The following is a 15,844-nucleotide window of genomic DNA, read 5'->3' as shown; positions in this document are numbered from 1 at the left end:
ATAGGGCTTAAATCCTGATCTCAGTTTCCCAGGTGTCAGTCCAGAGTAACTTTATTGGCACCAGTTGAATACCATTGTATGCAGCTGAGATCAGAATCGGGACCTTTTCCCATGAAATCCTGCAGGGAATTGAGGAAAATCTGCATTAAATATAGAACAAGTTATTTCATAAACCACAGAGCAACTCACCGGTGGAATCTGGCAATTCATGGATATCACATCTGTGAAATAATTACCAGGTTCCACCAATGAAAGCAAAGGGAATGATGTCACTCCCATAAATCACCAGATTTTTATTCATGTTTATGGTATGTTGTCTCCTGCAATGAGTGCCTGGCAAAAACATAGCATCCACTTAGGAAACAAAATGTTGCCTCACTTTGCAGTCCAATATTTTTCAGTATGAAGGAACACTGAAGACAGTGATGTGCAGGAATTAAATTGGCAATAGAAGCCCTGTTAGTAGGAAAGATAAAATTACATTTCTTGTTATTGTAAACATGAAAATTACTGTGTTTCTGTATGTCAAAGCTTTTGTTCCCACTACAATTGTACTTATTAAACTAAATATAATAGTATAGTGTAGTTGCTCTTTAAACAAACAAAAAATAATCAGTTTTCTGGCCTCTAGCAGAACAACTGAAAAACCCAATGAAATGGGTTACACCCTTTGGCAAAGGGTCCAGTTTTTTGTAACTAGCTCTCACCTCAGCCCAGATAAATTCATGACACCAAACACATATCTTGTTGGGTATTTATCCATACGGGATATCATCTGAGGTGTCTACAGAAAGGCTCACTCTGAGTTATGACCTATTTATTTTCATTTGGTACAAAGACAGCTTTGACCTCAAGGTAAGAAGAGACCATGTTAGTCTCCACTAATGAAGACTGTCTGGCTACATGTTAGCAGGAACAATTATACTTTTATCATTTGAGTTTCTAACTAGTAGTTCCTCATAATTATTTCAAAATTATCTGCTTCCAGAATGTGATTTGGAGTTCCTACCCTCGCTTCCACCACCTTTTCTCACTATAACCTAGAGTGTCACTCACATTGTTCACTCATACAAGGAGGTATGAGGGAATAAGAATTCCTTTAATACGTTCCTGCATGGGTTTTCCAGACTGTAGGTCCATTCACATAGAAGTAAGCAGGGCTAGAGGTAAAGGATTCTTATGCCCTCACTGGAAGAGGTGAGGAATGGGTAGAGCTTTGACTTCATCTCCATACTTGCCTGCCAGAGTAATCACTGTTGTTAGACAGAACAGGAAAATCTGAAGGTATGTTTTTGTCTTGTCTGGGAAACGTTCTTATGTACATTCTCCAAAGTAACTTGTATTGTGCCTTTCACAAGGGTAAGAAACATTTATCTAAAACTTTTTAATCCCAAACTCCTTATTATTGGTATCTAGTACAGGCCAGCAGTAAATAGCTATCCCCCTGGGAGCCAGAAGGAAACAGGACAGGAACTGTGACTCAGAGGAGCATTTCGGAGTCACAGTGCCTCCCACCAGGGCTATTCCTGGGGTGGTGCAGTTTATACACTACCCCTACTTCAGAGCTATGCCTAAAGTCAGAGTCTAGCCATATTATGTTAATCCTTTGTGTTCTCTCTCAATAAAAACACATGGGTGGTATAAACAGGCTTTGACTTAATTTCATTTGATTTTTCAGCTGTCCTCCATTTTATAAAACTATCTTCCTGAGTGTGTTTGCGGCCTTGGGTATGGCCCATCCAAGCAATAGGGAGTTTGTGACTCCTCCCTAATCAGCCACTGAGGTAATGCAAGGCTCAATTGACCAGCCTTGCTCCCTCCCAAAATTATTAATGGAAAACTATCAGAGTCACCACCAAACAATCAAAACTTACAGGTGAAAAAGGAACATTACAACAGACAGACCTGTGCCCTGGCTGTGAAGAGAAACAAAAGATTGTTTTCTGTATAACAGAGTATAGGGAAAGATACTCTGGATCTAATCACTGTGGAAAACCCCTAGTAGAGGGATTTGCTTTAAAGAATGGTTTGAATCCCGATTATTGAGAAACTAGGCAGCTTTGCAACAGACTGAACTTGGGGTGGGAGAGAGAGTCTACTTTATTAGATAGGAAACATTACTATTGATAAATGTAGACCCAGGTTCACATTTTATGGTTTTGGTTTGTATTATAATCACTTGTTTCCACCATGCTCTTGTTTCTAGTTAAATCTTTATTCTCTCTTAAATAAACCTACTTTTGTTTTATCATAAGTGTTTACAAATGCTGTGTGACTTACAGGAGTAGTGGTTTAAGGTATGTCAAGGTTCCTCCCCCACTCTGAACTCTAGGGTTACAGATGTGGGGACCTGCATGAAAAACCTCCTAAGCTTATCTTTACCAGCTTAGGTCAAACTTCCCCAAGGTACAAAATATTCCACCCGTTGTCCTTGGACTGGCCGCTACCACCACCAAACTAATACTGGTTACTGGGGAAGAGCTGTTTGGATGCGTCCTTCCCCCCAAAATACTTCCCAAAACCTTGCACCCCACTTCCTGGACAAGGTTTGGTAAAAAGCCTCACCAATTTGCCTAGGTGACTACAGACCCAGACCCTTGGATCTTAAGAACAATGAACAATCCTCCCAACACTTGCACCCCCCCTTTCCTGGGAAATGTTGGATAAAAAGCCTCACCAATTTGCATAGGTGACCACAGACCCAAACCCTTGGATCTGAGAACAATGAAAAAGCATTCAGTTTTCTTACAAGAAGACTTTTAATAAAAATAGAAGTAAATAGAAGTAAAGAAATCCCCCCTGTAAAATCAGGATGGTAGATATCTTACAGGGTAATTAGATTCAAAAACATAGAGAACCCCTCTAGGCAAAACCTTAAGTTACAAAAAAGATACACAGACAGAAATAGTTATTCTATTCAGCACAATTCTTTTCTCAGCCATTTAAAGAAATCATAATCTAACACATACCTAGCTAGATTACTTACTAAAAGTTCTAAGACTCCATTCCTGTCTATCCCCAGCAGAAACCAGCATATAGACAGACACACAGACCCTTTGTTTCTCTCCCTCCTCCCAGCTTTTGAAAGTATCTTGTCTCCTCATTGGTCATTTTGGTCAGGTGCCAGCGAGGTTACCTTTAGCTTCTTAACCCTTTACAGGTGAGAGGAGTTTTCCCCTGGCCAGGAGGGATTTCAAAGGGGTTTACCCTTCCCTTTATATTTATGACAAGGTATAACTGGTAAATTGGGGTATACTGCACCTTTGGGTGCAAATGATATGGAATTTCTGTTAGTATCCCGTATCAGGGGCTGGATATCAGAGGGGAATGACTCCAGGGGGTGCAGAGTGCATCTATTGTTAACCTGCAATGTGAATATAGGGCAGAGCTCAGTGGAGAGTGCTTGAGTGGCTGAAAGGCTGGCGATGCTAGGGAGCTGACACTCAGCTACCACAAGACAGACTCTTTCTTGCTGGAGGCAGGGGTAATAAGATGACTCATTTCAGGGAACCCCAAATATACTCTGTCTTGTCACAGTAACAATATTCCAAAATTGTACTTAAAAGTAATATATAAATACATTCACATTTTTAGTCTTTTTTAAACAAAAGACTAGCTGGTTGTAGATCTATTTTTCAATAAAATGCACATTGTGTGGCTAAACTATTAAGTATGCTAGCCTTGGGGCAGGGAGCTAAAAATATGAAATGGTGACTTAAAAGCTGATCCTGGTGCTGCTCTGTGCATGACCATTCCCCTGCACTTTGTCAAAGAAGAGTGAGGGCTGTTCTAATTAAAAAGGAGATGCAACAGCCACAACGACCATCATGAAGTTAGGAACATCTCACTTTCTCTAACTATTCCTCCTCCTGCATCAGAGAAGGAAGGTTATGTGATGGTTGTCAGATGAAGAATGGTCCAGTGGTTAGATTATTTGCCTCGCACTTTGAAGACCTGAGTTGAAGTCCCTGCTATGCCACAGACTTCCTGTTATCTTGGCTATGACACTTAGCTTCTCAGTTGTTCTGTTTCCCATCCCCCAAATGGGGATAATAGCACTTCCCTGCCTCACTGGATGTTGTGAGGGAAAATACATTAAAGATAGGGAGGTGCTCAGGTACAATGGTGATATGAATACCTTAGGTACTCTCTAGTTACAGAGCCCTTACCACCAGATGATAACCCTTACACTAAGGTGATCCTCCCCGTGCCAGTTAAATTAGCTTTATGGCCTTTCTATGCCAGCAGTGTGGCACAAAGATGCTGCACCACACTGGCTTCTTATAAAGTAACAATTATATGCTGATATAATTATTTTACATATGAACTGACAGGTAAATTGCCTTCAAATACAGGTTTATGTGAATGTTAAATATTTTTTCATAAAGTAAAAACACTTCATGTAGTTTCCCTTCTAATTCAGTTTCTTTGGGCATTCTGAGCAGATTGTATAAATCATTGTTTACAAATACCAGTTGCTCAAAGAATTTTCTGAAGTGAAATATTAATGAAAGCCAGGCAAACACTCTTACTCCAAGGTCAGTGTAATGCCATGCTGATGCAAGCCTATTTTGTAAAAAACCAACAACTGTTTAATCAAGCACACATAGAATAGCAGTCAGGTTTTTAGACCTTTGACAGCGACAGCCATAGAATGTTTTCATTTGTTACTGAGTGATGACTAACACCATTTTGCATGAGTAAGGGAGCCACTTTGATAAGGCAGGACAGGAAAATAGGAAGGTGTGTTGTGTTCTTGTTTGGTTATACAGATGTTCCCCTGTTCATTATCCAAAGATAAATTCTACTGTGTCTGCACAGTAGCGTAAAAACCTTTTCAACTCAGCTCTCTCTCTTCTCTGACCCTATAGTTCTGTTCACTAGCATTAATCACTTACTCAGCAACGATCTTGGGGAGCCAACTCCCTGTTTATCTGAACATTTTGGACGTTCCCGAAATATTTGGGATAAATCAGGGACAGAAAATAACTGATACTTTTAAATATATATGGTTTGTTTAAATGATTATAAAACTTGAGGCCAAAGTTTGCCTGGTCTTAAATTACTAGCTAAATTGCCTGCAGTATTTCGAGTGTTGTTAGGCCTGGTTAGTCTATAGGGTGCTCTAAATATCTGTCCAGGCAAGGTACACTGTTACATTTGTTTTCTCTTTAGTTAATAAATGATGTATATCCCTGAAGAATCAATTATTAAAAGTGAAAGAATATTTTAAATCCAATTCACATTTCACTGTATATACTTTTTGTTTGTTGTTCTTTTTTGTATATATGAGAAAGCTATAAGTTAAGGTGTGAATTCAAACAGATATAGTTATACCAGTAAAAGTCACCTTGTGGCCACTCTCATTCCAGTATAAAGGCCTTTTTTCAGTTAAGCACCTATCTCTTCAGAAGGGGTTTAAGCTAAACTGATTACAAAGCCATTCTTATTTTGGAATACAAGTGTCCACACTACGAATTAAACCAATATGGTTATATTGGTATTGTTACACTAGTACAGTATAACTGGCAAAACTTTCCAGTGTAGACAAGCCCTTAAATTGGAGATCTAAAAGCACTGAATCCAGTTTTACTTTCCGGTTATTACTGCTGCAGTACTTGGGTTTCAGATGTTGTAGTGGAATGTTTATTTCTTTAAAAACAACTGTTTTCACTGGAAATTTTATATTTCCTGTAGTGTTATCAGTGAATGCAGAGTTATGTAACAGGAAAGCTGTGCCAAACAAATAGTGAAGTAGCAAAATGTGTAGTCTAAAGGCATAAGAACTTACAGTGTGAAAAATCAAAATCACACAATGTGAAACAGCTGGAATGCTTCACAGAATAGTTCTGGTTTTCAGTATTTTTTGGAGAAGCCTCATTTTTATAAAAATATAGAGCAAAACATTCCCGTTCGAAATTATTAACTCTTAACCACCCCTTCAAACAGAAGTCAAGATTTACCACACTTTTTTGAAGCACTGTTATCTTACAATACCTTCATGTGCAGCTCTTAGAAACTCAAAGAATCCTCATTAAGGTGTGAATTGGTTCGTATTCCATGTGGAGGAACACGAACCAATTCACACCTTAATGAGGATTCTTTGAGTTTCTAAGAGCTGCACATGAAGGTACTGTAAGATAACAGTGCTTCAAAAAAGTGTGGTAAATCTTGACTTCTGTTTGAATGGGTGGTTAAGAGTTAATGATTTCTAAGTAATCTAGTTTGGGTAAAAGTTGTTCATGGTGATTCATATTAAATAGCTAAACCAGTACATTTGCTTCAATTTAACTTATTCATGCATGAATGTAAGTTTCAGCATGCTTCAATATTTTTAAAGGTTTCAGAGCAGGGGTCTGACACCCAAATCAAAAGGGGAGGAGGTATGATGTTTAACAATAATTTGAAAAACTGCTGCAAACACACATTTTAAAACAAACAAACAAAAAGAGAGTTGCTGATACTTTTAACAGTATTCTCCTAACATTTACCTCAATTGCACCAGAATTAAAGACGTGGTAGTAAGTAGGCCTGGCTTGTGCCCGACAAATTCTGTACCTTCATATTTTCCAGCTTTGATAGTAATGACTGAGAAACCTCTGCAAAGGAGAAGGTGGAATGAAAGAAAAACCCGTCCGCTGGGAGCCATGGAGTTGGCCTCGGGAATGTTTTAAGAGAGGGAAGGAAAAATCAAAACAAACGGTGCCCTGCTGAGGTGGCTGCCAGGAATGCGCTGCCTGAGCTTTGGCACCGAGGACGCCTGAGAAGCGCACCGAGCAGTAAAGCGGCAAGGAGCTGGGCCTGGAGCTCCTTAGTCTGGCTCTCCAGCAGCTGGGCCCCGCCGTGGGAGAGTTAGTTCAGTTTCAGGCCCTGAGTGGCATTTTTTTTCCATAGCTGCGCAGCTGGAGCCTGGAAGGAGGCTCCCGCCGTCCGAGAAGAGAGGCAAAGGGTAGAGCCACCTGGAAAGGGGGCTGCAGCCAACAGGAAGAAGGGAGGAGAGGAAAAGAAAAGTGAAAGTCTCCAGCGAAGGAGCCCTGCCCAAGGGCGGGAGTGCGGACAGGCTGGAAGCAGAGGGGCAGAATCGAGTCGAGTGGAGGGGACAAGAGAGCCCGAGGGAAACAGGGGCCAGGGGAAGGGGAGGAGGCGTGGGTGGAGAAGATGGGACTGCAAGGGAGGGGAAGGGGAGAAATGGGCGACAGCGAGGAGGGCGAGCGAAAGAGGGGACCAAACCGAGGCGTGAGGGGAGAGGCGAAGCTGGGCTGAAAGCGGCGGGGCGCTGACTCCGGCGCTCGGAGAAGTTCTTCCGCAGGGCTCCGCTGCCCTGTCCCCTTCCTCCCCCGAGCCTCCGCCCGCCCCTCCTGGCCGGTGGGGGGTTGTACCCGAGCCAGTCGGCGGGGAAGCGGCCTCGAGTGGGGCTGGCCGGGGCTAGTGCTGGGGCAGCTCCCTCCTGCCGGGTCCCTGCAGGGGAAGCCTCCGGCCGGCCAGCCGGCGTGTACTCTGGGAGGCGAGGGGGAGGCTCCCGCCGAGCGGGGAGGGCGGAGGGAGCTGCTCGCCAGCGCAGGCGGGCGGAGAGCGGACTCGCGTCAGGGTGCGGAGCGGCTTGTTCTCCAGACTCTCCCTGATGCCCGGCGTGACACAGGGGGAGCGCCCGGCCGAACAGGCGGGAGACTGGACTGGGGGAGCTCGGGGGCTTCTCCTCTAGCAGCAGCCGCCCCCCAGCTGAGAGGGGGCGCCTGGGGTTGTCCCCGCGGGCGGCGGAGCTCCCCGGCCGGGGACCCGACGAATCGCCCCGGCATGGGCGCAGGGTCACGGCAGCTCCCCTGGCTCCAGCAGGGACACCGGCGAAGGATGCTCTGATCCTGGCTTGGCTTCGGCCATCCTCGGGCTTTTGGGGCTGGAGGAGGGGCTGGGGGTCTGCGCCTGCCCCCGCCCCGCCTGCAGAGGCATCTGAAGTCGGGATGAGCTGGGCTCCCCGTGGCTCGCCCGGGGTGGAAACCCCTTGAGGCTGCCCTCGCCTCCGGTGCCCAGAGCCTCTCTCTGTTGTGCGCTCTCGCCAGCCTTGGCCGAAGTGAATGGCCCCCAGTGGATGTGCACCGCACCACTGGCTCTGCAAGGGGACAATGCTAGCCGGGGGGCTGCTGGCCGGCTTCTCCGTGCTCAGCTTCCTCACCTACGGCTACTTGTCCTGGGAAACCCTCGGATCTAGCCTGGAGACCACAAGGGCCGAGCTTGGAAAGGAGCTAGAGGCCAGCGTACCTACCACTCAGCCTCACATCGTTTTCATCCTGGCTGACGATCAGGGATTCAGAGATGTAGGGTACCACGGATCAGAGATCAGGACACCAACTCTGGACAGGCTGGCTGCTGAAGGGGTTAAACTGGAGAATTACTATGTTCAGCCTATGTGCACGCCTTCCAGAAGCCAATTTATCACAGGAAAGTAAGTTTACTGCTTAATTAATTCCTCTCATCTTCTTAAATTTAATGCTGTAGCCTCTTCCGTCTTGAAGGCAGCACAAGCTCTCCAGTGATTAACATAATTAGAAAGAAATTGATCTTATCTTGGGAGGGGGGGGGGGAAGAACCTGTTGATTCACTTGAAAGTTTAATACATTTTTTTACTTGGACAAAAAAGACTTTTCCAGATTACTTTTATAACGGAATAAAGACCTGCACTCTGTAATCTTGTTAGCCAACAAGAAGTCAGCTGAATTACCCACTTCTTAATATAGTAGGAATTGATTTTCCCTTATATACATATAAGTTCTAGTTGTCACTTAATATATTTTGGTACTATGCATTCAGTGATCATCTAGGTCAGTTATGTAACTTCCTTAGGGCAGATTGAGTACATGAGGTGACTTAAAGTTAAATTCTTTTTTGGTGAAGTAGAATGAATGTTCCAAGTTGTTTCCATATATATTGCAATGTGCAAATTGTTGCTCTTCTCACTGTGAACCTTTCCTTAAGTGAAGTCTTTCTGTGATGTTATAGTAGGGTTCCACTGAATTTGTGCTATACACAAGCAAGGGGAATGTAGAATTTTGCAGGTATCTGAGCTGCGGTATCTCTCTTCTTACAAAAAGAAAAGGAGTACTTGTGGCACCTTAGAGACTAACCAATTTATTTGAGCATAAGCTTTCGTGAGCTACAGCTCACTTCATCGGATGCTCAAATAAATTGGTTAGTCTCTAAGGTGCCACAAGTACTCCTTTTCTTTTTGCGAATACAGACTAACACGGCTGTTACTCTGAAACCTCTCTTCTTACAATGTAATTGCCACTGTGCAAACAGTTGTCTACGGTGCCACCAGAAAAGCTGCCACATGCAAAAATGGGGCTAAAGCTGTCTGACTTGCACTACCTGGTACAGTTTTAAAAAAAATCTGTTAGGTAGGTAATCAATATAACCAATTTAATAGTGTTGGCACAGCTGGAAATGAAAAAAAAACCTGATTTTTAACGAAAACAAGCAAGTGGCATAATGTTTTTCTTTGCCATGTGAAAAAACTTGATTTGATTCCTGCTCCCAATCTTCCATTTCCCAAACTTGCCAGAACAGGGAATTCTGCAGGGAAATTCACCATCAAGGGCTCTCAAACTATGAACCATATCCTAGTAGACTTTGTGTCTTGTGGATATCTACCCCCTAGCTCATAGTAATATAACATCCTTGTGGCAACTGAAGTAGTAGTTTGTACAGAAAAGTAATATCGGGTTAATCTTTAATGTGTTTTTAGCTGCCTTTGCTGTAATGTAGCAGCTGGAAAGAAGGAGTAGAGCCAGCACCATGTGATCAGCCAGTTCTCTGTAGATCACCAGCAAGTCTTCTGCAGACAACAGTTGTGAAACTACTGCTTTAAGAGTGGAATCTCATTCTGCACAACAGTGACTCATCCAGTCATTTAAAGAATGGCGTTGTTGGGTTCTAAAGAAATCAGGGTTCTGTGCAAGCCTTTTTGAGATTCGTGGCAGTTAGAGAAGGAGAAATTGGCGCATCATCAGGGCAAAAGGAAGAAAAACTAAGGAGAGAGATAAGTAACTTAGTTTATTTTACCCTTCCTTTAAAATATCTAATGTAAATAACTTTTTTTTAGGTTAATGAAAAAAAGAGAAAATAAAATGGGTACATTTTTCGGAACCCTACTCTTTTAATCAGGTTGCAAGGAAAGAGAGATCCTGAAAATCTGCCTCTTTAATTTTGGAACCTTGCGAGAGATTTGCCTACACTTCATTCATTTCATTTACTAACAGTCTGCTGGACTACCACCATTCAGACTTTTTTCTTTCCATTCTACTTTCAGAAGAAGGAACAGCAGAAGGAAAAGACTGCTTTACACAAATGAGAAATAGGGGAAGGAAGTGGTTAGGAGAGGCTAGGGCTGGGCAAGATATTAACAATGTAGAGCCAGAAGAATATTGTCATCCCTCTTTTGTATAAAGATGGGTGCCAGAGGTGATATGTTATGATGCTGTCTGCATAGAGGTAACATAAGAATAAGTAAGGGCCAGGACTAGAATACATTAATGACAAAAGAAATAAACCAGTAAAAATTGCTCTCATAATTAAGCCCTTTGTAGTCCTCTTAGGGTTCTACTTTCCCTTTAAATTCTGTGCATAATGTCCCTTGATGTTGATGACTCAAGGTGAGATTGAAAGCCTGAGCCAGTGGGTTTAATGCTACAGGAGATCTGCTCCCATGATAGCTGCATTGGGGCCAAAGGAGGGAGATAAGGCAGTCAGCTTTCAGGAAGCAGGCTGTCCCTAGCTCTGCAGCTGGGGAACCAGGATTGCAACAAAGGACTGGGTGGATCTTTGATTCATACAGTTTTCACTGACCTGCACTGCTCTTCATTCAGCCCTGGAACTAATTTGATTCCTTCCAAAGGTCCCATTCCTAGTTTGAAATTTCTAAAGATCTCTGTCTATTCTTGCTTTGCTATTTGAGGTACTGTTAAGTTGAGTTGGACAGTAGCTTGTTTATGTTTGAGGTGTTGCCAAGTGGGTATAACTTTGCAGCAAGTAAGTTGTGGCAGGCGGGGGTTTCCCCATTGGTATAAGGCTGAACACAAAGGTTTAGGTCCTCTAAACCTTTGTACCAGTATTTCTATGGTGTTTGTTTGGATTTTTACTTTCTCCATAAAAGTAATATGGAAGCATCAACAAGCCAAAATCTCAAATAGGCGAGGCCTGATTAAATTCATTCTAGCGTACTTAAGGAACTAGTTGAAGCAATCTCAGTTATCTTTGAGAATGCATGGTGGATGGATGAGGTCCCAGAGAACTGGGGAAAGGGAAATATAGTAGCTATCTTTTAAAAAGGGAACAAAGAGGACCCGGGGAATTACTGAGTAATCCACCTAACTTTGACACCTGGAAAGATACTGGAACAAATGATTAAATCAATTTGTAAGCATATAGAGGATAACAAGATTTTAAAGAATAGCCAGCACGGATTTGTCAAGAACAAATCATGTCAAACCAAAGTAATTTCCTTCTTTTCACAGGGTGACTGGCCTAATAAATGGGGGGGGGGGGGGGGAGAAGCAGTAGACATGATATATCTTGATTTTTAGTATGACATTTGACACAGTCCCACATGACATTCTCATAAGCAAACAAGGAACACCTGATGTAGATGTAATTACTATAAGGTGGGTGCATAAGACCTCAACTAAAGAGTAGTTATGGTTCACTGTCAAATGGGAAAGATTATCTAGTGGAGTCATGTGGGGGTCAGTCCTGGGTCAGGTACTATTCAATATTTTCATTAATGGCTTGGATAATGGAATAAAGAGTTTGCTTGTGAAGTTTGCAGATGACATCAGAATGGGAGGAATGCAAACACTTTGGAGGACAGGATTGGCATTCCAAATTACATTGACAAGTTAAAGAATTGGTCTGAAATCAACAAAATGAAATTCAATAAAGACAAGTGCAAAGTACTTCACTTAGGAATCGTTGGCTACGTCGCAGTACTTCTTGAAAGGGCGGGGAGCAGAGAGGGGGAATGATTGAACTGAATATGAGCCAACAGTGTGATGCCATTGTGAAAAAGGCTAATATCATTCCAGGCTGTATTAACAGAAGTGTTGGAAGTAAGACATAAGAGGTAATTGTCCTGCTCTGCTTGGCACTGGTGGGACCACAGCTGGTACTGTGTCCAGTTCTAGTCGCCACACTTCAGAAAAAATATGGACAAATGAGAAAAAGTCCAGAGGAGAACAACAAATATGATAAAAGATTTAGAAATCTGACCTATGAGGAAAGGTTTAAAAAAAAAAAAACCTGGGCATGTTTAGTCTTGAGAAAAGAAGACTGAGGGGGGATCTGATAGTCTTCAAATATGTTAAGGGCTGTTATAAAGAAAGAAGACTGAGGGGGGATCTGATAGTCTTCAAATATGTTAAGGGCTGTTATAAAGAGACACTGATCAATTGTTCTCCATGTCCACTGAAGGCAGGAAAAGAAGTAATGGACTTAATCTGCAGCAAGGCAGATTTAAATTAGGTATTAAATTTCTAACTGTAAAGGTAGTTAAGTTCTGGACTAGACTTTCAAGGAAGGTTGTGGAATCCCCATTATTGGAGGTTTTGAAGAACAGGTTGGACAAACTCCTATCAGGGATGGTCTAGGTATACTTGGTCCTGCCTTAGCACAGGCAGCTGGACTTGATGCCCTCTTGAGGTCCCTTCCAGCCTTACATTTCTATGATTCTATGAATCAGAATATTTCAGGACACATAGCTTGCTGAACTAGAGCTAAGGCAGATAGATAAGATAACTAAAGCTATCTTAGACGGGTACTGAGAGTGGTTTGTTCTTGTGAGAAGAAATCTTACGGGATATGTACATCCCATGTGTTGGAATATCAATAAAATATACAGAGATAGGAATGTGTCATCGGGAAAGGCTGCGGTGAAATACTACCATTTGACTGACTGCTACATTTAAGAAAAAAAAAAGAAGAACTTGTGTAAACACCGTAATTAGGAAATGCACTGTGGCAGTCTGAAAATTGTTTCATTTTTGAAAATGTTTTGACATTTAAAAAAAATGCAGGCAGACTATGATGGATGGTATACAAGAAGGCCTTGATAGAATAGTGCAGATCACCCAAACATTGGAAATATTTGAGATACTTTTTTGTATAAAAAAGTGTGTACATATGAGTAAGCTGAACAAATAGTACAATATGCAGTACTTGATTTAGTCACATGTGATACTGCTACCGACTTCCTATTAAAACAAGGATTACTTTGAAACATGCAAAATACAGTTTGCCAATAGAGTCTTTTTGAGAAATATCAAAATATTAGAATCCAGAGAAGGAGCCTTTCTTTGGATAAAGTATTGCTGAGGTATGAAGCCTTTGGAGGTGATGAGTGTGATGAATGTCATCTGGTACAGCCAAGGGCAGGTACGTGCTTGAGTGAGGTGGTGATGCATCTGCTCTGTCGATAGCCAATTTAATAAAATAATTAGAAAATTAAAGTAATACTATAATTAGAAAAAAGTAATTTATGAGTATAATAGATTCATAAGCTATGCATGTTTTTGGAGGCAAAGGTCAATAGTTGCATTTCCTGTGCTGTATCTATGTAGTTGGTTGAAGACCATGGCACTTGCCACCTTTGGCCTAGATAATGCATTGGAATATGCTAGTCTGCTCCCTTGAGAGTCTCTTGACATTCATAGGACTTGGAGTTCCCACTAATCCATTTTGAGGGTCAGAGAGTACTGTGGCAACCAAACGTTGGATAGAATGCCTATGAATCACAGAAACTCTGCACTGAGTTCAAGAATGAGCTTTGCCTTATGGAGGCTAGTCCTTTTGCGGACTTCTTCTGCTCAGTGGGTAGAGGTCTGTGTGCCTGAAGCCAAAGATGTTGAGGTCTCTTTTCTGTGTCCTTGTATGTATCTTTGGGTGATGACTGTAATGTCTATCTGTATGCACTGAGTAAGGGTTCCTGGAAATAAGGGAGGGAGAGAATTTTTTAAAAAATAGCTGAATTTAAAGAATTCCTTTTCTTGTGGTGTTTTGTCCCTCCTCTGTTTGTGCAGACAGTAATGTCCAGTTAATGGACTCCTGAACTCTAAAATGCAATATACTCTTAAGATATCAAAAGTCTTGTTGTATCACTTTATTTCTAATGCACCACCAATAAATAAATAAATAAACCAAATAAACACATAATGGAGCAAAGCATAGGGTGGCGTGGTGCCTGGTTTTCGACCAGAAAATCTGGTCAAGAAGGGGACTTGACAATGTCTAGTCAGATCTACTGACTGGACGCCCAAAGTCTGGGTACTGCGAGTGGTGGAGGCACTGGGTCATCACCTGCTCCAGCCCCTATTCAGCCAGGCCTGCTTACTACCTTTGTCGGGCGACTGCAGCTCCCAGCCACAGCTCCACAGGCAAGTCCCTCCTGACCTGGGGGATGTGGGGGTCAGGGGAAAAGCAGTGAGCGACGGACGGGAGAAGAGGAGTGGATGGGGCGCAGACTCGGTGAAAAGGCGGGGCAGAGGCAGGGTTTTGTGGGGAATAGGTGGGGCAAGTGTGGCATCTCAGGGGGAAGAGGCGGGACGGGGAAGTTCCGGCGCTCCTGCTGGAGAGTCTGGTTTTTAAATATTACCCAGTTGTCAGCCCTACCAAAGCAGTGGGGAAATACACAACATATAAATATGAAAGATTAGTAAGGATAGGGAAGGAGTGATTAGCGGAGTATGGAGTGTAATATGAAATCATATTTTTCATGCATCAGTTTTTAATTATACTTATAAGAACATTGTCTGGTAGTTTAGGCCCAAAACTTGCAACCCAAATATGGTAGCATTGTATAGGATGCAAAATCTGTACCTAATTAGAAAGGTGAAACTGACTGATCAAATTTTCATTGTCCCAGATGTGTGAAATTAAAAAAATGAATGAAACAGCATACATGGTCAAACATAAATTATACTTTAGAAATATTCTAGTTTTAAACAAAGAAATTTATTGTTAATTACATTGGTAAGGAATTTTAAATTTGTGATTTTTAATTTGACTTTTTTTCTCAAACCTGGCAAAACCATTTTGGAAAAAAAGAAGGATCTTGTGTGATAGAGGTGTCAGCATAAAAAGTGCATTGTAGACAGTACATATGGGATCTATTAAGACTTGCAAATGCACTTCAAAGTCTATTAATTCAATACTCAACATCCCTTGCACATATCTGTTTGGTAATTGACCATGTGTACTTCTGACATTAATAGTAAGTAGTAAGCTGATGAAGGAATAAACATTGGTAGGCTCTCATGATCAAAACTCTGGTATTTGAATGCATCTTCCCTAAAAAAGACCCTCTGAAGTGAATCAACACTCAGGTTATTGAGTTATGTTTCCTGGGGGAAAAATGGCCTGGAAAGGACGCTGATTAGCTAGATGCAGAGTGATAAAGACACTCAGTTGTATCACCCAAAAGATCTAAGATAGTTTGGGGCTTAAAATTTGAGAAACTAAATTCAAATGCTAGTAGATTACTTTTCGTGTGATAAAAGTAGCTAGTGGTCAACCTTACATACTGCAGCTCAGAAGAGGAAAAATGCCCAGTTTGCACCTCTGTTATTTCTTGTATTTTGTAACAATGATCTCAATCAAGATTCCAGATTTTTGTTTTTATTTTAATTGTGTTTTAAATCTGTTCTTCTGTTGTTTTAATAGTTTCTGTTTCCATGTCCAAGTTTGTAATATTAGGGCACCTGCCCATGTTGGAGTAAATTTGTGCTAAAATGTTTAACAGTGTATAGAGGTATTTGAACATATGGCACCCAAAATTTATGATAACTATTGTGGAAATTCAATT

General features: G+C 41.9%; 1 protein-coding gene and 1 long non-coding RNA gene across 3 annotated transcripts in view; one reads left to right on the top strand and one right to left on the bottom strand.

The window, feature by feature from the left end:
* The window catches only part of LOC125635284 (uncharacterized), a 50,103-nt gene extending 42,631 nt beyond the window's left edge, over positions 1 to 7,472 (bottom strand). For both annotated transcript variants that reach the window (XR_007356204.2, XR_012668069.1), the window contains exon 1: positions 6,492 to 7,472. This is a non-coding gene — a long non-coding RNA (uncharacterized LOC125635284). The remainder of the gene's footprint in view (positions 1 to 6,491) is intronic.
* The window catches only part of ARSJ (arylsulfatase family member J), a 53,792-nt gene continuing 45,395 nt past the window's right edge, over positions 7,448 to 15,844 (top strand). Inside the window, exon 1 of the mRNA XM_048846765.2 lies at positions 7,448 to 8,440. Within this exon, the coding sequence (XP_048702722.2) occupies positions 8,073 to 8,440 (368 nt within the window). The 5' untranslated portion in view covers positions 7,448 to 8,072. The remainder of the gene's footprint in view (positions 8,441 to 15,844) is intronic.

The sequence above is a fragment of the Caretta caretta genome, chromosome 4 (assembly GCF_965140235.1).
Source record: "Caretta caretta isolate rCarCar2 chromosome 4, rCarCar1.hap1, whole genome shotgun sequence".
Classification (NCBI taxonomy): domain Eukaryota; kingdom Metazoa; phylum Chordata; order Testudines; family Cheloniidae; genus Caretta; species Caretta caretta.
The sequence above is the reverse complement of the archived record's forward strand: the minus strand, read 5'-3'. Positions and strand labels throughout refer to the sequence as shown.